Here is a 23,037-nt window from a genome sequence, read left to right as displayed (position 1 = left end):
ACTGAGGACACGCTGGAGGAGTGAGGAGCCGCTGCGGGAGAGGCAGATCCTACCCACACCACGCCCCTCCCTCGGGGTTGGAGATTGGGGGTAGCCTGTTTTCCACTCCGGTCTTCCTTCGGGGTTCCCAGGTCTAACTGCATCTTCTCCCCTGAAAGTGGAGCCAAGCGAGGCGGCTGGGACCCCCTCCTCTTCCGCATCCCTCCCACCCCACACACACTCCGCTTCCAGGCAGCCGCTGATTGGCTGCGGGGAGCGGCGTCCCAGCCCCCCGGCTTTGAGGCGGGAGTGGAGCCGGTCCGAGGTGGGAGGCGCACAGACGGGCTCCGGGAGCCCCTCCCGAGGCCCCGCGCAGCGCGCCCCGCACCCTGCGCCCCGCGCCCTGCGGGAGGGCTGAGCCAAGACTCCAGGCGGGCAGGTGCGGAGCGAGCAGAGGGGATCACGGCCAAGAGTAGGAGCCAGTCCTGCGGGGAGAGAGGCGCTGCTGCTCCAGCTGCTGCTGCCTCCGCCGCCGCCACCACCGAGCCGGCGACCAGAGTCGGGCTGGCAGGCCGGGCGCGAAGCGGCAAGGGGAGCGAGGGGCGCGCTCATGGAGCACACGCACGCCCACCTCGCAGCCAACAGCTCGCTGTCTTGGTGGTCCCCCGGCTCGGCCTGCGGCTTGGGTTTCGTGCCCGTGGTCTACTACAGCCTCTTGCTGTGCCTCGGTTTACCAGGTGAGGGGCGTGGGGGAGAGGGAGGGAAGCCAGGAACCCCAAGTGCCGGGCAACCCTACCCAGAATCCGCCGTCCTCCCCCGTGCGTTCCCTGGCGCCCCCTCGGAAAAAGTTTAAGCTTTAAGGGCAACTATGGATATTTCCACACGGGGGGAAAGGAAGTTGCTGTGCCCTAGCTGGGGACCGTGTGTGTGCGCGCGCGCGCGCGAGCGTGTGTGTGTGTGTGTGTGTGTGTGTGTGTGTGTGTGTGATGACTGTGACGGCGGGCGATGGGCTGGGCATGTGAGCATGGATTCGAAGGTGCATTTGTGCGCGCGTCTGGAGGGGGCGGCTTTCATGGGGTGGGGGCGTAGAGGGCTTTGTGTGTGTTTGGCTTGACTGCATGTTCTGGACAGAAGGCTTCGTGGAGGCTTCCCTTCTCCCGTGGCCCCTGCACGTCCACCCCACTTGGGGCACCTCTGCCCCTCTGCGTGTCCCCGCCTGACACGAGATGAAGCTGGAGACCCTGACATTGAGCACTCTCTTGCTCGGGGGACACTGGAATGGAGAAAGAATGCCTAGCAAGAAAAGGGTCTCTCAGCTGGCTAAGGAGAATCAAGGGTTGGCTCTGGGACCATGCCCTGGCCAGGGCAAGGGTGCAGAGACACACAGGGCAGCCTGCGGTGGCTGCCACCTCAGGGGGTCACAGTCTCCATGAGGACATGCCTGGCCCCCTGGCTTGGCCTCCAGGTCTACCCACCCTGGGCAGCTCACGGCTGCTGTGGATGTCTGGCTTGTCCCACATCTTAATGTCCTTTCCAAAGTGTGGCTGAGACTTGTCCTGAATTCCTGAAGAGAGCTGAGCTGCCGAGAAGGAGGGAGTGCTTGCCTGGGCTGTGTGCGAGAGAGAGCGAGAGAGAGAGAAAGCTTTTTTCCTGGGGCTCCAGCTTTGGGTGGACCCTCCTTGCAGGCAGTCTCGGTGACAAATAGATTCCTAAAGATTACTTGCATGCAGAGAGGAGAGAGGGACTGAAAGAAGCAGAGAGAAAGAGAGAAAAAAAATCCAGTGTACAGCCTGAAATCTTAGCATCATCTCCCTAGTCATCTCTTAGTCTGCGAACCTTAGCATCTTGCGATCCTGGGAACTTGGGAGCTGGATTTCTGAGAGCCTGGCTGAGATTTCCTTTCCCAAACATTCAACTTGGCAGTCAGGGCCCCTGATGAGATTGTTTCAATAAATCCCCCCTCCCAAATTTGGCAGGCATGAGAAAGCGCAAGTTTACTAATGTGTGAGCCTCTCTCCCCAAGCCAGTGATGAGGCTTTTATTCCTAACTAATCGCCACGGCTGCCCTAGGAGAGCAGCTCAGCCTCTGACTTGCCCTGCCGGGGTGGTAGCACATGTCCTGTAATTACCTTGAGCTGGGATTGATTTTAGTCCAGGTTCCACCTCCCCCATTCAGCCCTTCAGAGCTTCTCTCCCCAGAGCACTGTTTTGGGAAATGAGTTTTTGAGAAGGTTGGTTATTTGATGATGCTTGCTGAACTGGAAAAGTGTCAGAACCTCTTTCCCCCTCAGCCTTCCCGTCAGAATGTCCCCCCAACAATCCACCCACCCTTGCACCTCCTCTACTGAGTGAGGTAGCCACTCACTCACTATCCCAGGCTTTTCTAATGAAACCATTTAAGGGACAGAGACAAAGACAAGCAGAGGTTGACCCTTCAAGAGTTCAAAGCAGGGACAAGAGGATGGAGAAAATGAGGAAAAATTAGGCCTTCAAAGACCTCAAGGTGGAAGCCAAGGTACCTCGCACCTTCACATCCCAACTCCTATGTCAGCTAGGGCCTTCCTGACACACAGCATTGACATCTACTGTATGTCAGGCACTATGCTAGCCACAGGCTTAGCCCAGAGTTTGGGAACTTAAAAGGATGAAGCTAGGATTAGGATTTAGCTGTTGTTGATGTCTTCATACCCTCAACTAATAGTTTTGGCCACTGTGGTATGCCAAGTATTAACTGGGTGTCAAAAGGACACAAAGACTCTTAGGATGCAGTCTCTGAGTTCCAGGAGCTCCCAAATGCAAGCGCATGATTCCAAAGACAGCAGATGGATGCGTAAGGACCAAGCAACCTAAAGAAGAATGACTGGGGAGGCCAGGCTTATCCAAAAGTCTTGGTCTGCTAGCAGTTTTGTTAACAGCCCACAAGGCTGGTTCAAAGGTGAATTCTTTAAGTCATTCTCTTAAAACCATAAGGGGAGACAAGCATGTCCTGGCAATGAAGAGTGAATGTTAATCCAGGTTCTGCTGGGGTGAGGTTGCAAGCTTTTCATGTCTCTGTGCCTCAGTTTCCGCAACAGTAAAATGGGAATTATGAGGGTAGCTATCCCCTGGAGTGGTGTTGAGAAGTAAGGATGTTGCTGCAGATGATGGCACAAGCGAAACGCTTGCCTTGGTGCCTGACATTCATTGATTGACACTGCACTGCTGTGGTCATAGATATCATGAAGCCGATCAAGTTGTAAGGTGGGGGGTCTGCTTGCTCAGCCCCACCAGTGACCAGAGGAGGGACTGAGATACACAGAAGAAAGCATTCAGGTCAGCATGTAACTCCACGTGTTGAGCTCACCACAATGGTCCCTTCCCCAGCCACCAGCCTTCCCCATCACCTCCCTTCCCCGGCCACCAGCAATTAGCAAACTCTCATTACTCCACCACTGACTGGGAGACGCAGCTTTGCTGGGTGTGGAGTAACAGACCACAGCTCTTGCTCATATTGTTGAAAACTGAGATTTTAATTGAATCACTATTCCTGGCAGTGGACTCACCCCAAGTTTCCCAAATTCTCGCAGTAGTTGTTGGAGACATGGGTGGGAACTGAGGGATGGATGGGGAGCGCCTGAATGTTTAGCAACAGCAGAGCTAGTATCACAGGAAAGTGGTGGATGTCTCTGACTACCTTCCGTCTCTAGGTTGGGAGGAAGAGCTAGGGGATTGCCCCAGACAGTCTAATTTTTAACTGGTTGGTGTAGGATCGAAGGAATTCTAATGTGAAATATGGGTACAGCTTTGCCACTTAAGAACTCTTCACCTCTCTTCATCATAATTTTCCCCATCTGCAAAATGGGGGCAACAGTAGTACCTCTTACCCACACAGGTGGTATATATGAAATAAGATCATCTATGTAAAAATGGCTTAGCACAGTGCCTTGTCCAAGAAAAGCACTTATTCCTCACTCAGTGCCTTCTCCACACTGGATCTCTGTAACCTATATTATTACACTTAATCCCTGCCACACCTCTGCGACCTATACCTGTCTTTGAACTCATTTTACAATGAACAAACTGAGACTCAGAAAAACGAAGCATCTTATCTACTGTCGCACAGTCAAGCCAGCATGCAAACATGCTGCCTTATTAAACAGTGCAATAAGGCAAACAGTGCAATTTTGTTGTATGGCTTCACCTTCATTAATGCCAGGCAGTTGTTTGAACTAACCTCTGTCCCTCCTTTCTGTGCTCTGTGGAGAAAATCGGTGTCCCACCTATTCCTAAAACTCCATCTCTTTCCCCCTTTCCTCCTCCTTTTTAAGTAAGCAAGACGTTTCTCACTTCTCGAGACACACAAAATAAGTCAGCAGAGCCAAAAAGCAAGGATTCGGGACACTCATTGGACCAACTGGAATGAGACAGTACAAAAGAGACAGCAATGCAGGAGAAAATGATGAACTTGAGCCCCTGGGGGAAGACAGTGAGAGGGAGGATGGGTGGGCCAGCTTGATAAGGAAGGAGCAGTGTGAAATTAAACTGAGATTTGAGAGATTTTTAAAAAAATTACCTTCTAAAGAGTGCCGTGGATGTGCAGAAAGACAAGGTGAGGAAAGAGATGATAGCTTGAAACTGCATGCCGCCCAGCAGAAGGGTGCATTTCCACCACTGCCAAGTGAGAATGATAACATCTGTAACATGTGCCTTTGAGAGTTGGTGCAAGATGAAGGCAGATGATGAGTCTGTAGCCTGGCAGATAGTAAATAAGCCTGATGCATGGTAGTTACCATTGTTGTCAACTAGAAGTAGAAAACTGGTGATCTGTCAGCTGGACTGAGGCCTGCAAATATGTTTTCTTTACCTTGTAAACATCTTTAATGAGAGAAAATGGAATAAACAGGTTAAAAGGACACACTCTGGAGCTGGACCTCTGGGGTCTGAGTCCTGGCTGTGCTGCTTACAAGTTATATGACCTTGGGCAAGTGACTTTAACCAGTCTGTGCCTCAGTTTCTCCAACTTTAAACTGGGGGTGATTATAAGAATAGTCTACAGTTCATAAGGTTGCTGTGAAGATTAAATGGGCTAAGCACTAAGCACAATGCCTGGAATATGGTAAGCACTCTATAAGTTATTTTTTCATCATTTAAAAATTAGGAAAAAATCCCAACTCATTTTGTGACGCCAGCTTTATCAAAACTGGACAAAGATATTACAAAAAAAGAAAACTACAACCCAATGTTCCTCATGAACATAGACACAAAAATCATCAACAAAATATTAGCAAATCTAATCCAGCAATATATAAGAGGAATAACATGTCAGAATCAACTTGAGTTTATCCCAGGAATACAACACTGGTTCAACTTGTGAAAATCACTCAGTATAACTCATCATATTAACAAACTAAAAAAAAAAAAAAATTTTAAGGCGTGTGATCCATCTCAATAGATGCAGAAAAAGCACTTGACAAAATTTAACATCGATTTGTGATAAAAACTCATCAAACTAGGAAAAGAAAAATAACTTCTTTAACTTGATAAAGGGCATCTATAAATAACTTATGTCTTACAACACACTTAATGATGAAAAAACTGAATGCTTTTTCCCTAAGATCTAGAACAAGGCAAGGATGACTGCTCTCACCACTCCTATTAAACATCATACTGGAAGAAGTCCTAGCCAGTGCAATAAGGCAAGAAAAAGAAATAAAATTTATACAGAAAGGAAGGAATTCAGTAGTTTCGGTTCACAGATGATACAATGGCCTTCCTAGAAAATCACAAAGACTCCACACCAAAAAAACCCCTAAGAACTAATAAATGAGTTCAGCGTGTTTGCAGGATACATGGTTAGTATGTAAAAACCTATTGTATTTTTATATACTACCAGTGAATAATTTGAAATTTAAAACTGGAAATTTTAAAAAATAGATTTCCAAGTTCCCTTAAAAACACCAGAAGAATTCACATTAGATTCACATGCCCACAAGACAGCAATTTTCTGGAGCTGAGGAATAGCTGCTTGCTTTATTTTATTTTTCCTTTCTTCTTTTTTTTTTTTTTTTTTTGCATTAAATAGATAATGATATTCATGTGACTCAAAGCCTAAAAATATAAAAAGGCACACATCGGAAAGTCTCCCTTCCATCACTTTCTCCTGTTCACCACTTCTCAAACCCACCATCACAGAGGTAACCACTGTTATTAGTATTTTAGTTCCTTAGGTATTCTTTCAGGGTATCTTCATGCATATCTGAGAAAATATCAATTATGGATTTCAACTCTCCCTTTTTTTTCACTGTCCCCAAAATGAGCACATTATACACACTGTCCCACATTTACTCTTTCTCCACTTAATATATTAATCATCCACGATGGCTTTCTCATTCTTTTATACAGCTGTATTGCATTCTATTGTGTATTTGAATCATAGTTTCTTGGTTGACTGCCCCTTTCAAAAGCACATAGGCACTCCAGTGCTTTTTTTTTTTTTTGAGATGGAGTTTTGCTCTAGTTGCCCAGGCTGGAGTGCAATGGTGCAATCTCGGCTCATCGCAACCTCTGCCTCCTGGATTCAAGCGATTCTTCTTCCTCAGCCTCCCAAGTAGCTGGGATTACAGGCATGCGCCACCACGCCTGGCTAATTTTGTATTTTTAGTAGAGACGGGGTTTCTCCACATTGGTCAGGCTGGTCTCAAACTCCCGACCTCAGCTGATCCACCCACCTCAGCCTCCCAAAGTGCTGGGATTACAGGCAAGAGCCACTGTGCCCGGCCAGCACTCCAATTCTGAATAGTCCCTAATGGCGTGCCTAATTGACCTTTGTATACTGCATGACTCATCCTTAGGCACATTTGACCATAGGACTCCTGTTATAGCAGTGAGAAAAAGAGCACTTCATCATTCCAGGTTTGCTCTGGCAATAACTCACTGTGTGACCTTGGCTGAGTTATTATTAATGGGTCTCTCAAAGGCCCAGGAGAGCCAGGTTCTGCTGTGTTGCTGTAGTTGGAGACATGGCCCCATGGACGGGACATGAGCATAGACCAATGATGTAGCTATGCTGGAGGCTGCCTGGGCTGGCTTTGGGCTGGGATCCAGTACAGCATTTTTGTAGTTTTCACTCCTGCTTAGTTTCTGTAATGATCATGTTAGTTTTGCTTTGTGAGGTTGAGTGTAAAATACATTGCTTTGGAACTGGATGTGGATTTAAATTCTGTATCTAAACCATGTTTGCTGTGTGATCGCAGGTATAACACTTCACCTCTCTGAGCCCCGGTTTTCCCATCTGCAAGAAAGTGGGGCAGTTGAGTTTAGCAGTTAAGCCTAGTGGTCTCTGAAGTCAAACTGACTGGGTTTGAATCCTGTGCCCCTGACTGCTAATCTGTGACCATGGGCAAATTTCTCACCTTCTCTGAGCCTCAGTTTCTTCAGCTGTGAGATGGAATAACAGTACTTCTCTCACTGGGCTATTTTGAGGATTAAATGAAATTACAAGAATGCTTAGCACTATTCTCGGCACGTGTTCACTCTCACATAGAGTAAGAGTTCAATAAATGCTATTAACCTTCTGTGCCCTGGATTGGTTGCTGTGACGATTAGAAATAAAATATGCAAAGGCTTCTCACAGTGCCTCGCACATTGTAGGAGCTCGGCAAACAGTAACTCGCATTGTTTTATTGTCTAACATGTCCACGTGCTCAAGCCTTATAAATGGCCTGTAGCCACACATCACTCTGTGCATAGGTCTTTTCCATGAATCCACAATTTCACTCAAAGTGGAAATGAAACAACATGCCCTGGCAAACTACAAGAGAATGATCCAATGGATTAAGCAATCAATTCCATCATAAGCCTAGGGAATTTGTCCCCCTAAAAGAGTTGCCTGTGATTCAGTGAAACTCCTAGAAATAATATCAGTGCAGAACATGAAATGGCCTTCAGCTACAGCTGGCAGAGACCGACAAACACCACCAGCAAGGTTGTCCTGGATAATGCAGTCAGAATCACGAACAGAAAAGGTCCTGCCACTGAACCTCCATGTGGATCTGAAACATATTGGCAAATGGTGATAGCCAATGCCAGCCCTGCAGAGGGCACCATGAAATGATAGTGGCCAGGTGTCTTGAATTCAAATATTTAAACGGAGCAGTCAGATAATGTAAATGAACAAAGTAGTCTAGTTTTTAAGAAATGCTTCACTTACCCAAAGAATCATGCTTCTCTGCTGTTTTTCTGAAAGGCTGTGGCTCTCCTCATCTCTATTTTTTCTCAGTTATAGAGACAGATGTACAAAACAAAAAAACAAACTATTTCTCTTAATAATTGCTAACACACTTATAGTGCTTACTATGTACTAAGCATTCTTCAAAACACTTCAAACGCATTAACTTATTTAACTTTTTTTTTTTTTTTGAGATAGTCTCACTGTGTCGCCCGTGCAGGAGTGTGGAGTGCAGTGGTGCGATTTCAGCTCACTGCAAGCTCCATCTCCCAGGTTCAAGCGATTCTTCTGCCTCAGCCTCCCGGGCAGCTGGAATTACAGCCGTGCACCACCATGCCCTGCTCATTTTTTTGTGTTTTTGGTAGAGATGGGGTCTTACCATTTTGGCCAGGCTGTTCGCAAACTCCTAGCCTCAAATGATCCACCCATCTCAGCTTCCCAAAGTGCTGGGATTACAGGTGTGAGCCACTGCGCCTGGCCTCATTTAACTTATGATTCTTTGACGATTCTTTGAGGCATGTATTATACCCATTTTTCAGGTGAGAACTTTGAGACACTTCCCCAAGGTCACACAGTGAAGAAATGACAGGGCAGTATTCAGTACTGCTTCTCAGCTTTCATGTAAGAAAACAGCAGCAAACGCTCCTCAATGATAACCAACATTCAGACCAGGTCGAGAGAAGTGGGAGTGACCACAACAGGAAAGATAGGGACTGAGGGAGCTACATAGTGCCACTGCCACTCAGCTTTCCAGCCGGTGGTTCAGTGTTGCCAAGTTGTTCAAAAAATCTAGAAATCCAGATTTTTATATGAAATGTCCGTTGTTTCACATGTTGGCAACTAATTCAAAAATTTCAAAAACACTATGTGAGCCAGCACTTTGTGAGCCAAACCAAACATATCTGCAGGCTTGATATGGCCCAGCACGCTGCCAATTCACAAACTCAGGGGTTGGGAAAGCTGCAACAAGCACCAAAAAACACCAATGGGGTCACAGCAGGTGGAGAAAAAAAAAGAAGAATCTAGAGGGAGGATCGAGGAAAAACAGGGATGGAGACACAGAGAAATATGTGGCTAAAGTGGAAAAGCATGCCAACCCATGAAACCAGGGATTTGGGATAAGCTGGAATAAAGAGCTCCAAAAGATACCACACATTGCATGCTAACAACATGTTGAAACACAAATCCACCATTTTGTTTTGGAACAGGAAGTGTCCTTAGAACCTGCCAGCATGGTGGATCAGGATGTAGGCTCTGTAGTCCCCAGACCTGGGTTCAAATTCCCACCTTGTTGTTTCCTGTTAATGGGGCTCTGGCAAGTGGCTTCACCCTTTCTGAGCCTCAGTGTTCCTATCTGCAGAATGGGTATAAGAATCCCTTTTTCACAGGGTTCATGGTGTAGCTGAAATGAGATAATTCAGGGTTGCCTGGGGCACAATGTCTGGTACTAGCCATTACTATGTGCTAAGAATGCTTAAAAACACTTCAAATGCATTAACTTATTTAACTTTTGTTGTTGTTGTTTGAGGCAGAGTCCCAGTGTGTCGCCCAGGCTGGAGTGTGGAGTGCAGTGGTGCAATTTCAGCTCACTGAAAGCTCCACCTCCCAGGTTCAAGTGATTCTCCTGCCTCAGCCTCCCGAGTAGCTGGAATTACAGCCACCATCCCCAGCTAATTTTTTGTGTTTTTAGTAGAGACAGGGTTTCACCATGTTGGCCAGGCTGGTCTTGAGCTCCTGGTCTCAAGTGATCCACCCACCTCGGCTTCCCAAAGTACTGGGATTACAGGTATAAGCAGTAATGGCTGCTGTGTTTTCTATGAGTCCAAACATCCCCGTTTTACGAAATCAGGAATCTGCAGAGCTAGGAGTGTGATATGGTTGAGTTTTGTGTCTCCATCCAAATCTCATCTTGAATTGCAATCCCCAAGGGATTAGGGAGTGACCTGGTGGAAAATTATTAGATTAAGGGGTGCTTAATCTTTTCTCAGGATAGAAAGTGAGTTCTCATGAGATCCAATGATTTTATAAGGCAGTTTTCCCTGCTTTTGCTAGCTCTCTCTTTCCTGCCACCATGTGAAGCAGGTCTTTTCTTCCCCTTCACCTTCCACCATGATTGTAAGTTTCCTGAGGCCTCCCCAGCCATGTGGAACTGTGAGTCAATTAAATCTCTTTCCTTTATAAATTACCTAGTCTCAGGTATGTCTTTATAGCAGTGTGAGAACGTACTAATACAGAATAGCAGAGTCTTAACCAGAACTTACTTTTCCCAAGTCTCAGTTCACTTTTCACAAAATCACACTGCTAACAGTCTCTTAGGAGGAAGCAAAAGGAGTAAAGGAAAAAGAGGCTGAGAGATTTTAGAGCTCAGAACGATTGCCTAGATATTTTTGGTTTGTTTTGTTGGTATATAGGATTATTTTAGGTGGTACAAGTCTGTAGCATTGAATCTCTTTTCAGCTGTCTTAATCCTTCTGATTCCATCAAAGGGAAAGTTTCAGCTTGGTGCTAGTGTATGTTTAACACCTTTTTAAATATGTGGTAAATCTCCCTCTTTTATTTTTTAGACAGGGGCTCACTCTATCGCCCAGGCTGAAGTGCAGTGAAGTGCTCACTCATAGCTCACTGCAGCCTTGAACTCCTGGGCTCAAGGGATCCTCCCATCTCAGCCTCCTGAGTAGCTAGGACTACAGGCACATGCCACTGCACTCAGTTTAAATCTCTCTTTTGAATAGACACAGAGCAGGCCTTGGGCCCAGACCTTGGCAGGCAGCAGCACCTAGCTGGAGTTTAATGTGACTCTTGTATGGTCATTGTATTTCTATTTAAGACTACCTCCTGTTTACAACAGGGAAGGGAGGCTGATTTGTGATCTGGGGTGGTTATATACACGTGCCGTCCAATAGAATAACCACTAGCTGCATGTAGCTACTGAGCATTTGATATTTGACTAGTGCAACTGTGGAACTGAATTTTTTATTTCATTTCATTTCAATTAATTTACAACTAAAATCACATACTCAATTCAGTTAGTAGAAAATAACTGTATACTTGGAACAACTTGAGTATGTGAATCTACTCTTTCAATTACACATTTTATGACATCTAAATAGAGGTCAGAGACTTCCGATGAAAATTTGTCATCCATAGGGATATGTGTGCTGGAAGCATGAAATACACAGCAGATTTTGAAGATTTAGCATGAAAAAAAGTTAAATATCTCATCAATAGTTTACATAAATTACATTTTTGATGTATATAGTTAAATAAAATATATTGTTAAAATTATCTTCTCCTGCTTCTTTTTACTTTATTAACGTGACTACTAGGAAAATTTTAATTGTATATATGACTCACATTTATATTGGGCAGCACGATTATATAAAGTATAAATTTAAGGAAAAAAAGGCAAATCACTTTCAAACAAAATGCTAAATAAATGATAGTACTCGTGACACAAGAATGCAGCAAAAATCACAAAGTTGGTGGGTGTCTTGGTCTGTTTGGGCTGCTGTAACAAAGTACCATAGACTAGGGGGCTTATGTACCACAGAAATTTACATCTCACAGTTCTGAAGGCTTTATAAATTAGTGGCTTTATAAACTAGTGACTTCTTTTCTTTCCCCTCAAGTCTGAGATCAGGGTGCCAGAGAAATCAGGCTCTGGGAAGGGCCCTCTTCCAGGTTGCAGATTCCTGTCTTGTTGTATCCTCTCACGGGAGAAAGAGAGGAAGACAGCCCTCTGGAGTCCCTTTTATAAAGTCGCTAATTCCATTTATGAGGGCTCCATCTCAGGACCTAATCAATTCCCAAAAACCCCATTTCCTAGTCCCATCACATTGGGGGTTAGGACTTCAAAATACAAGTTCAGTGGGGAACACATTCAATCCTTTGCAGTAGGACAGTCACTAAAGTCTGGGGAACACTGTTCTAATACAATGTCCTTTTTTAAAAGTATATTTAATTTAGAGATGGGGTCTCACTATGTTGCCCAGGCTGATCTCAAACTCCTGGCCTTAAGTAATCCTCCTGCTTCAGTCTCCCAAAGCTCTGGGATTACAGGCACAAGACCCTGCACCTGGCCTACAATGCCCTTGATGGAAAAACTGAGGCTTAGAGGGAAAGGAAATTCCCCAGGGATGCATACATAGCTAATTAGCAGCAGAGCTGGGCCTTGACCCCAAATCTCTGGGATTCCAAATCCAGTGTGCTTTGGCCATTGCTGCAATTTGGCCATTGCAGCAGTGCAGCAGTGCAAAGCAAGTGATCAGCCTCCACCTCTACCAAGGGAAATGTAAAGATGGTAGGGTCAGGTGTGGGGAGGAGGTGACTACCTTGGATCCTAGTACAATTCAAAGGGAGGGAATTTTACTGTATGAGTGACCCAGGATCTTTGTTTTTCTATAAAGTGGAAGCAGAATGGCTTGTGCTTTTCTTAAGTGATGGTCATGACCTGCTGGACTGCATTTAGAGGAAGCTAGGAATTTTAACCTCAAATGAGTGCTTTCATTTTGCCCCATGGCAAAAAGGATGAGAAGAGAAATCAGAGAGCACAATCAGACAATGCACCTGCATTCATTGATTCATTTATCCAGCCATCCAGTAACACATACATACATACATCCGCCCACACATCCATCCATCCATCCATCCCCCCATCCATTCATCTATCCATCCACCTATCCATCTATCCATCCATCCATCCACCCATTGATTCATCTATCCATCCACCCATCCATCCATCCACGCATCTATCCATCCATATGTCCATGCATCTGTCCATCCATCTGTCCACACAGCCATCCATCCATCCATCCATCCATCCATCCACACATCCATCCATCCATCCATTCTGGGCCTGGCATTGCTAGGTACCAGGCACCATGCTAGGTACGTGGTGAACAAAAAAAGACCAATTTTTTTGCCCTTGTGGCATTTACACACAACACACACACACACACACACACAGGAAAGACCAGCATGATCAGAAACCCAAATAAGTGTAAAAGTTCAACTGGGAAAAAGTCATGAAAGAGAGCTACTTGGTGCTGTGAGAGCTTATCACTCAAGAAATTGACCCAGACAAGAGAACTCAAGGAAAGCTCCCCTCAAGAAGGAGTGATCGAAATCTGAAGGACATGGAAGGAAAGAGTGGAACGGAGGGGGCAAAGGGAGCAGGCTGTGCCATAACCCTGAGGCAGGAGGGGACTGGTACACACATATCACGACAGCAAGAGGGTCAGAGTGTCTGGAGTGACCAAAAAAGGAGAAGGGGGATGCAAGGTGCCAGATGCAAGCAGAGTGAAACAGGAGGCCAGCACCTTATAAAAGCAGGTAAATTGACCCTGAGTTGGGACAATACATTCTACAGAGTATGAACTGATGTGTCCACTAATGACTTCTTTTCTTTCCCCACTTGTTTGGCAAACATGGGTAGAGCTGGGGGAATTGCTTTTCAGCCACAGACATTTCCTATTTTCAGCTAAGTGCAAAGCAAGCGATCAGCCTCATCATTTCAACTGGGGGACTCTACCCAGACACACAGACACACACACAGGCGTGCATACACAGACACACAGATGCAGACCCACACAGACACACATGCAGACACACATCACATGCAGAGACACACACACATATAGACACACAAAAGTACACATCAACGTGCACACATAGAGATGCACACACAGAGACATACATGCAGATACACACCACACACAGAGATACGCATATAGACACACAGATGCACACATACACCACACACACACACGCGCACACACACACACACACACACCCTGCAGCCAAAGGTGTAGAATGGCCATGGTTCTGTTCTCGCTGCAGCTTTTAACTTTTAGCATTCCAGCCTCACCACAGTTCAGCTCCACAGAGCTGCTGACAAGAACCATCATCTGCCTCCTGAAAGAAAGCAGTGTCTTCCCTGGAATGTGGTGGAATGGGCAGTGGTTGGAGAGAGAGCACAAGAGGGTTGGAGTCATAAGGAGGGTCGGGGTGGGCATCCCTTAAAGGAATCAGGGACCCACACTCCTGACCCTCACAGACCGTGGTTCCACCTTGTGTCCTCCCTCTGCACCCACGACCCTTCCAGAACACCCCTTCTTCCCGGCAGAGGACGTCATGGAGGCAACAATGGTTTAGGGATGGGGCACACCTAGGCTTGAGTTCAGTGCTGCAACGTTGTTAGCTGCAAGACTGTGAGCAGGTAATTTCCCCTTCTTCGAGCCTCAGTTTCCTCATCTGGGAATGAGGGTGATAAGATCAACTGTGTTCACTTAGCTCATATCCATGAGCCCCTGTCATGTGCCAAGCACTCTTCTAGGCAGTGGGAGAAAGCAAAGAAAAATACGAAGAAGTCCCTGCGTGAGTAAGGAGACAAGCAGCAGGCAGGGAAGCCAATGCACACACAAAACCATTTCAGATACTGACATGTGCCATGGAGACCATATGAGGTAAGGTGACAGGGAGCTCCATTAGGTTGGGTGGTCAAGAAAGGGTGTTCCAAAGTGGTGATGTTTGAGCAGAGACCTAAATAATGAGGTGGAATCAGCCAGGGTAGGCGTAGAGGGAAGGACATAGCAGGCAGAGGGAACAGCCAGGGTAACCCAGAATCAGCTGGCATGAAAGACCAGTGAGGTTAGAGTAAAATGAAAAAGTGGGAGAAGGGGAAGGAGATGATGGGGAAGAGATAGGCACAGGCTGGGCTAGGTGGGTGATGGTGGGGAATTGAGATTTGACTTCTTACATGCTGCAAGAAGGCACAGGAGCCCTTTGAAGGGTTGACATGATCCAATTTGGGTTTTCCAAAAGTCTCTCTGGCTGCTATGAAAAGAGTAAATGGTAGAGATGAGAGGGGCTTAGCAAAGAGAGGGAGGTTCTAACGGGTGCTGGGCAGAGAGAGGATCATCACCAGGGTGCCCAGAACAGGGCCTGGCACCCAATAGGAGTGCGGCTCAGAGGTCATGTTCACATCCACCCTCTCTCATCCTCCTCCCACCCCAGCCACCATCACCTTCAGACTCCACATAAAATATAGACAGCCCAGAGAAATGAGCAGGATAATGATGTTCTCAGACACCAAGGACGTCTGTGCCGGGCTCTCGAGGGCTGTGGGAAGCGCCCGCGGCACAGTGGAGAGTGATCCTCCCAGTCGTAGCAGTGGGCGAATCCTGCTAATGACCTAGCTGTCAGCTGTAAGAATCCTGAACAGAGAGAAAACAAGGGCCTGGGCTGGGCTGCTGTCCGACAGACGCAAACAAGAAGAAAAAGGTCACCTTCAGCACTGTCGTTTGACAAATAAAAGGGATTGAGTTCTGGCCAGCGTGACGGAGGGACATCGTCACTGTGACTGCATTCAGTACTGATAACATAGTGTCTAGCAGGGAAAAGGGAATAATGACCCCAAGTCCAAGGTGGAGATTCCAAGGACATCTTGAAAATGGCAGACATAGCTCGCAGAAGAGGGAAGAAAAAGGTGGTTGCTTCTTGGATCTTCTCAAAACAGACCTTCAGGCCAGAGAAGGATGGCTCTGCCTCTCCCTATTCCCTCCACCAACACAAAGATTTTTCTTACACCTAATCTGTTTCTCTCGGTTCTGTTCCCTGCCTTGCCCCTGTAGGAATTTGAGTTTGCTATGTTCACGCCTTCCTCAAATTTGACTATGTATACAATACACACACACACACACACACACACACTCCACATCCATTTACACCATCACATTATTTGTCTTATCTCCTCTCCAGCCATTCTAAATGCCTTTCCTGCAAGAAAGAAGGGCTGTAAGACCTGGATTTGAGTTCCACCTGGAGTTTCTTGCTGGGTATAGTTAAATCCTCTGAACCTCTACATATCCATAAAATAAGGATGAGTGCCCATCTTATTGAAGGGAATATGTAATGTAATAAACATAGAGTGCTTGGCACATAGTAGGCATTTAACCAATAGAAGAGTTCCTTTTTTAAAAACTGACAAGGCTTTCCTAGTAGATCCTCCCCTGGGCCCTTTAGGCTGCATTATCAAGGACCAGGTTTCATTTCATGAGGCCCTACTTTGTGCCAGGGACTACAGGGGATAATGATGCAGGGAAAGACAGAGATGCACATGAAATGGCTTTTGCCCTAAAAGAAGTCACGCTGTAGTTAGGTAGAAAGGAAAATTGATCATCATAATAAAATTAGACTAGTTCTACAATGAGGTGAGGGTGGTGAGGGGTGAGGGCATTTAAATTCCTGTGGGGACTGGAGGAAGTGCTTATCTCTGCATAGGAACATTGAAAAGATGCTGAATTAGACTGTGTACTCTTGACGGTAGGCATGGAGTCTAAGTCAACTCTTGACTCCAGGGTCCTCTGGTGGGCCTTGGCACATGGTAGGGGGCCTGGTAGGTATTGGATGGATGGATGGGTGGATTTATAAGTGGAGGGAGGGATGGGTGGAGGGATGGATGGAAGGATGGATGGAGGAAGGGAGGGAGGGAGGAAGGGATGGATGGATGGACGGATGGATGGATGGATGGATGGATGGATGGATGGATGGTATAGATGGATAGATGACTACCTTCTTAATCCCATAAATGTAATCTTCATACTAGCCTCCAAGAATACTGAAGACAATGTCTTGATCATAACTATCTTCATCATCATCATCACCACCATTACCATTTGAGTACTTACTCTGAGCCAAGCACTAGACCAAAATGTTGCTCCATGTTGCCTTATTTAATCTTTACAGCAGTGCCTGTGAGATTGATACTTCCATCATGCTCGTTTGGCATATGGGGAAACTAAGACTTCGAGAAGTAAAGTGGCCTGCCCAAGGTAATTCAGCCAGTGAGCAGCAGAGCTGAGATGCGACCGGCCTGCACGTCACTGCTTATGTTCTGTGCTTGCCATTGGGCCCACTGCAGACATTGGTATTCAGGGCACAGGACAAGAAAAATGCTGTGTCTACAGACCACTCTGCCTTGTTCATTCTCCCAGCATGGTCTTTGCAGCTGTTTCAAGGAACTGTGTCTTCCTTCCTGATTGAAGATTCTCCCGACATCATCCCCATTACCCTCTCCCCAAGTAGATGTTTTAATTACTTGAGATTATTTTTAATCAAGGACAGGTAGGTGAATTTCCTCTACACCCCACACCTAACTTACAAAATGGAAATTGAGTTCCCTCTTCCTTAAAAAGAATATTGTGATGAAACAATCCCCCTGAAAAAAATTTCTCCTCTTCCAGATCCTTCCTTCCAAGGTTTGCTTTCTCAGCCTTAAGTGGGCTCAATTTCAGTCGAGTACTTAGAATTCCAAATCCAGTTCACGTAGTGAATGTTTATTGACCACCTATTATGTGCCAGACTCTATTCCTAATGCTTAAAAAGAGTCATCAATTATAACCATTAATGTTAATAAAGTGCTGACCAATGTGCAAAGTGAATTAAAATTTACAAAGAGCTCATCCATTATGAAACTGAAAGCTCAGAAGAGTTAAGAGACTCTCCCAAGCTACTACTGGTAGGCAGGACTGAAAACCGAAGCTACATTCTTGGATCTCAAACCCAGGGCTTATCATTCCCATATAGACACAAAGCTGTCAAAGGCAGGAATGACCTCCAAAATGAAGTTACCCCTCTGAATCCTACTGGGACCTTCCATTGTTCTTTCGTTTATAAATTGTGATAGCTACTTGTGCCATAAAGGAAAATAAATCTGGGTTCCTACCCTCAGGAAGGGCAGAGTCTAGTTGGAGAGATGCAGAAGTAAATCACATTACTGTGAAAATTGATGTGTGACGTGCAAAAAGAAAGCCCAGCATACCATGGAACAAAAATGGAAGCTCATCAACCCCAGTCTTGGGTTGGGGAGCAGTGCTGGGGAAAGGGTGGGGTTGACAGCATGATGGCATAGCCCCAAGTCAGTAGCCAAATACTGCATTCATGCCTTTCCACCACCACATCCCCTCATTTCACAGTATCCATGGCTGAAACATGGATAGTAAGATTGCTGACTTCTTTATGATAGACACTAAACTAATAGTCATTTACCATAGTTACAATTAACATTGAGTTCCTACTACATGTTAGATACTGTTTTAAACACATTACCTGAATTAACTAATTTAATCCTTCTAACCCTATGAAGTAGATGCTATTACCCAATTCTACAGATGAGAAAACTGAGGCACATGGCAAATTACTAAATGGCTCAAAGCCAAGCTTCAGACCCAGGCAGCAGGTGCTAGAGCCTATGCTCCCATCTGCTGAACAGCGGCAAGAGGTGAGGATTTTAATAGTGTTTTTGGGAAGGAAGTTCTCTGGTTCTAAGCTCAGTCAAGTGAGTATTTCCATGAAAGCAGTCATCTCTGTCTTCTGAAATGGAGATGTGGGGTTGAGACATCCACTTCTGGGAGATAGAATGGTAAAGGCTGTCCATGTTGGAGATAAAGATACATCTGCACAAACCAGGTAGTAACTGTTTTTTCTGAGAGGAAGTTGAAATTGTTAATGAGGGTGGCATCTAATTCTCCATCGGGTGGACTAGGTTTGAGCTCTGTTTTTTACACTGGAAAGAGCCAGAAATTGGCAGAACAGTTGTGTGGGAGATCTTGTGAGACTCCGGACATATGTAGAGCTGTCTGGGGACCCAGGAGACAGAGTGCACAGCCCAGAGTTGGAAAGGAGACCATTCTCCCCACCTCTGCTCCAAATGTAGCCTGCCTTGGTTATGGGCATTAATAATGTTGTAAATCTTCCTGTGTTAGTTTGCTAAAGATAATGGCCTTCAGCTCTATCCATGTCCCTGCAAAGAAAAGACCATCATCCTTAGCAAACTAACACAGGAACAGAAAACCAAATACTGCATGTTCACGCTTCTAAGTGAAAGCTAAATGATGAGAACACATTGACACATACAAGGGAACAACACACACTGGGGCCTATCAGAGGGTGGAGGGTGGGAGGAGGTAGGGGATCAGAAAAAAAATAACTAATAGATACTAGGCTTAATACCTGGGTGATGAAATAATCTGGGGCTGGGCACAGTGGTTCACACCTGTAATCCCAGCACTTTGGGAAGCTGAGGTGGGTGGATCACTTGAGGCCAGGAGTTCGAGACCAGCCTAGCCAACATGGCAAAACCCCATCTCTACTAAAAATACAAAAATTAGCCTGGCATGATGGTGTGCACCTGTAGTCCCAGCTACTTGGGAAGCAGAGGCACGAGAATCACTGGAACCTGGGAGGTCGAGGCTGCAGTGAGCCAAGATCGCACTACTGCACTGCAGCCTGGGTGACAGAGCAAAACTCTGCCAAAAAAAAAAAAAGAAAAAAGAAGGAAAGAAAGGAAGAGGGAGGAAGGAAGGAAGGAAGGAAGGAAGGAAGGAAGGAAGGAAGGAAGGAAGGAAGGAAATCTGTACAAGAAACCCTCCATGACAAGTTTACCTATGTAACAAACCTGCACATGATGTACCCCTGAACTTAAAATAAAAGTTAAAAAAAAAAGAACATTGTAAAATGGAATCTTCTTCCCATTCTATATTCTAACTAGCCATTACTGATACGTCTGGGCTTTGGTCCTCTTGATGATGCTCTTGCTGGCTCTAATAACTTTTCAGTTAATTTTCTTGGGTTTTCTAAGCACGCGATTATATTGTCTGGAAAAAAAAACTGATAAGAACAATTATGCCTTCTCCAATTTCTACACCTCTTATTTTAGTTTCCTACCTGATGACTTTGGCTAACCTGCAGGTTTGGATTCTTTACTAGCAGCATTAGTATTTGGGATTAGTTAATTTTACCAATAGTATTTTACTAGAATAAGGAACACATACTGAGTTTTTCAGCACAAACAGAATGACTTTGGTAACACAGAGCTAAGAAGCCCCTGCAGTGACTCAAGTATAAAATGATGACATCTAGACTCAGATGCTGCCTTAGACAAATATTTGTCAAGTTCCTACTGTGTGTCAGGTACTGTGCGAGGGACTAAGAATGTGGCCCTAAACAAGACTGACACACATCTGCCCTCCCAAAGCCCCCAGAGTCAGGATGACCACACAAAGAAACAAGACAGAATGCATCTGAGAGGTAGTTTGATGAAGAATTTTCTGGATGTGATCTTACAGGCAGGCAACAAAATATTACTCCACGTCTCAAAACCTGGTTGTGTAATTGATAATGACCAGGAAATTGGCTAAATTTTTATTAGCTTCTGAAATCTATTACAATCTATTCATCTGAAAAAAAAAAGAAGATGAGAGCAATGAAATTAGAATTCTTCATCTATGAATGCTTTTGAGAATGCGGATTCAAGAGAAATTAGCAGATATTTTAATTTTCTGCTATCTCGCTCTTGATACCCATCAGGATACCTCTGAAATATCTCGTGATAATTAACATTTGTCTAATGCTTATCCACTCTGCAAAACCACTTCACATGCGTTATCTCCTTAGGTCCCCATAACAACCTTGGGAGTTTGCAAAGCAATTTCACTGAGGTTATCACATTGGATTCTTGAATTCTCATCCCTCATTTCCCTGCAGTCCACACACCAGCCAAGCCTGTCGTTTTACAGTTCTGCAAACACAGCATGCTTTCACACTTCCTTGATTTTTCACTTGCGGCTCCCTCTGCCAAGAAAGAAACCCATCCTTGCCCATCCAAGGAGTGTCCTATTTATTCAAGGAAACCCTGGGCAGGCAGGGAAGATCCTCTTCCTCCTGGGGCAGCTAGGAAGATCTGGGCACCTTTGAGTAGGGAGCACCCAACAATGATGCCCATGTCAGGGGTAGACCAGCAGGCCAGTGGGCACAAGTTCTGTCCTGCATCTGATTTGGGTGTCAGCGAAAACAATGTTCCCCATGCCCCCTCTTATAGAAGTCTAACAAGTGATCCGTTAGAGTTGAGCAGACTTGGCTTCAAATTTCAGCTCTTAACTTACCAGCTATGTAACCTTGGGCAAGTCTCTAAACCCAATCCTAAATCCCCTTCTAAATAGAGTCCATTAACATCTACCTTCAAAGCAAGAGGAGCTGCAATGACTATTGCTTATAAAACACTTGAGGGAGAGAGAGCTTTGGGAAAAACAGCTAATGCATACTGGGCTTAATACCTAGGTGATGGATTGATAGGTACAGCAAACCACCGTGACGCACCATTTATCTACGTAACACACCTGCACATCCTGCACATGTACTCTGGAACTTAAAATTAATAATTTTTAAAAACACTTATTCCCATTTCTAGCTTATAATAAGAGATTGTTAAATGGAAGCTTTTTTTTTTTTTTTTGAGATGGAGTCTTGCTCTGTCACCCAGGCTTGAGTGCAGTGGCGCGATCTCCCAAGCTCCGCCTCCCCGGTTCACGCCATTCTCCTGCCTCAGCCTCCCGAGTGGCTGGGACTACTGGTGCCCGCCACCACGCCCGGCTAATTTGTTGTATTTTTAGGAGAGGCGGGGTTTCACCGTGTTAGCCAGGATGGTCTGGATCTCCTGACCTCGTGATCCGCCCACCTCGGCCTCCCAAAGTGCTGGGATTACAGGCGTGAGCCACCGCGCCCAGCCGCTATTATTTTTTATTATAAAGATTACTTCCCTTCTGGAAGAAAAAGTTATAGAATCGTGTCTCAGCAGCAGCAGCAGCAGCATCACTATGATTGCTGCTTCTGCTATTATGATTTCCATGTTCTCTTATTTCTAAGGTGGGGCAGAAAACTGCTGGCTTTTTCTACTGACGCTTTCTCTGTCCTGTCTTGGAAACGGTATCGCAGAGGAAAAAGGAAGTTAGTGTGTTTTGTCATAGGCAAGATTACAGGCAAAGGCTGGGGGCATTAACCTATCATCACTAGTGGCTGGACAAGCTGGTTCATGAATGATGGACAAGAGTCATCCAGACAGAGTGGATGGGGGACGTGTTAGAAGAGGAGAGAACTGCGTAGGCAAAGGCCCAGAGGCTGGAGTGAGTGTGGTTTGTTTAGGGAGCTTCAAAGACAGTGGTTTCTTTCAGCCCACATATGGTGGGCAGGAGGGGTGAGTAAAATGGGATGGAGACTGGCAAAGGGGCCAAGATTCCAGTGGTGCTTATTATGTACCCCGATACTAGTCTCGTTTTAGAGGTGAGGAAACAGAGGCACAGAGAAGGTAGGTAACTTGCCCAACATCACACAGCAAGTATGTATCAGCTCTGGATCCAGCGCCCACGTTCGTTACCACTGAGCCGAGAAGGCATTGCTTCTTTTTCTCTGTGACATGCAGGCACGTGTCCTGAAACCAGAAAAGAAGCAAACTCCTCCAGAGTCATGAGGAAGCAAACTACCTTCACCCGCTGAACTCAGCTGGAGCAGGTTGGAAGCCACTTTCTCTGTGCCTCCTCCCAGGGTGCAGAGGTGGGTTTTTAGAAGTTCCCAAACATAAAACCATTTCCATTTCCATATAATTACGCCTCCTTGACCTACATGTCATTTGGCAGTGTGCTTGGGCTGGAGGTACAAAAAACAATTTCTCCAACCACAGAAAATTGCTTCCCGAGGCCCCTGGGTAATTAGACATTGTCCTCTGGGCATGGCCTGTTCCCTGCCTGTCCACGTCTCCTGGTACAGATGCTGCCACTTCAACCCTGCATCTGCCAAGAGAACGCGGGTCCCATGGTGGAACAGAATGTCCATTAGGGAGGTAGCCTTGGGGAGCGGGCAGCTGGGCCATTTGCACCAAAGAATTTTCTAATGTTCTTGGACATCCAGATCCCGTGGGACCTTCCCTCTGCTAACCCAAGACGCGGAGGAGGGTGTGCATTGTGTGGGAGGTTGTTACCTCTCAGCATTTCTGCTGTCTCTTGTAAAATTTTATAAATGAA

General features: G+C 45.7%; 1 protein-coding gene across 1 annotated transcript in view; it reads left to right on the top strand.

Annotated features, from left to right (window-relative positions):
* The first annotated feature begins 315 nt into the window (after window positions 1-315).
* GPR139 (G protein-coupled receptor 139) overlaps window positions 316-23,037 on the top strand; it is a 45,540-nt gene continuing 22,818 nt past the window's right edge. Inside the window, exon 1 of the mRNA XM_001148556.6 lies at window positions 316-716. Coding sequence (XP_001148556.1) covers window positions 590-716 — 127 coding nt within the window. The 5' untranslated portion in view covers window positions 316-589. The remainder of the gene's footprint in view (window positions 717-23,037) is intronic.

The sequence above is a fragment of the Pan troglodytes genome, chromosome 18, assembly GCF_028858775.2.
Source record: "Pan troglodytes isolate AG18354 chromosome 18, NHGRI_mPanTro3-v2.0_pri, whole genome shotgun sequence".
In the NCBI taxonomy this organism is placed as follows: domain Eukaryota; kingdom Metazoa; phylum Chordata; class Mammalia; order Primates; family Hominidae; genus Pan; species Pan troglodytes.
Note: the sequence above shows the minus strand (reverse complement) of the source record. Positions and strands in the feature narration are given on the sequence as shown.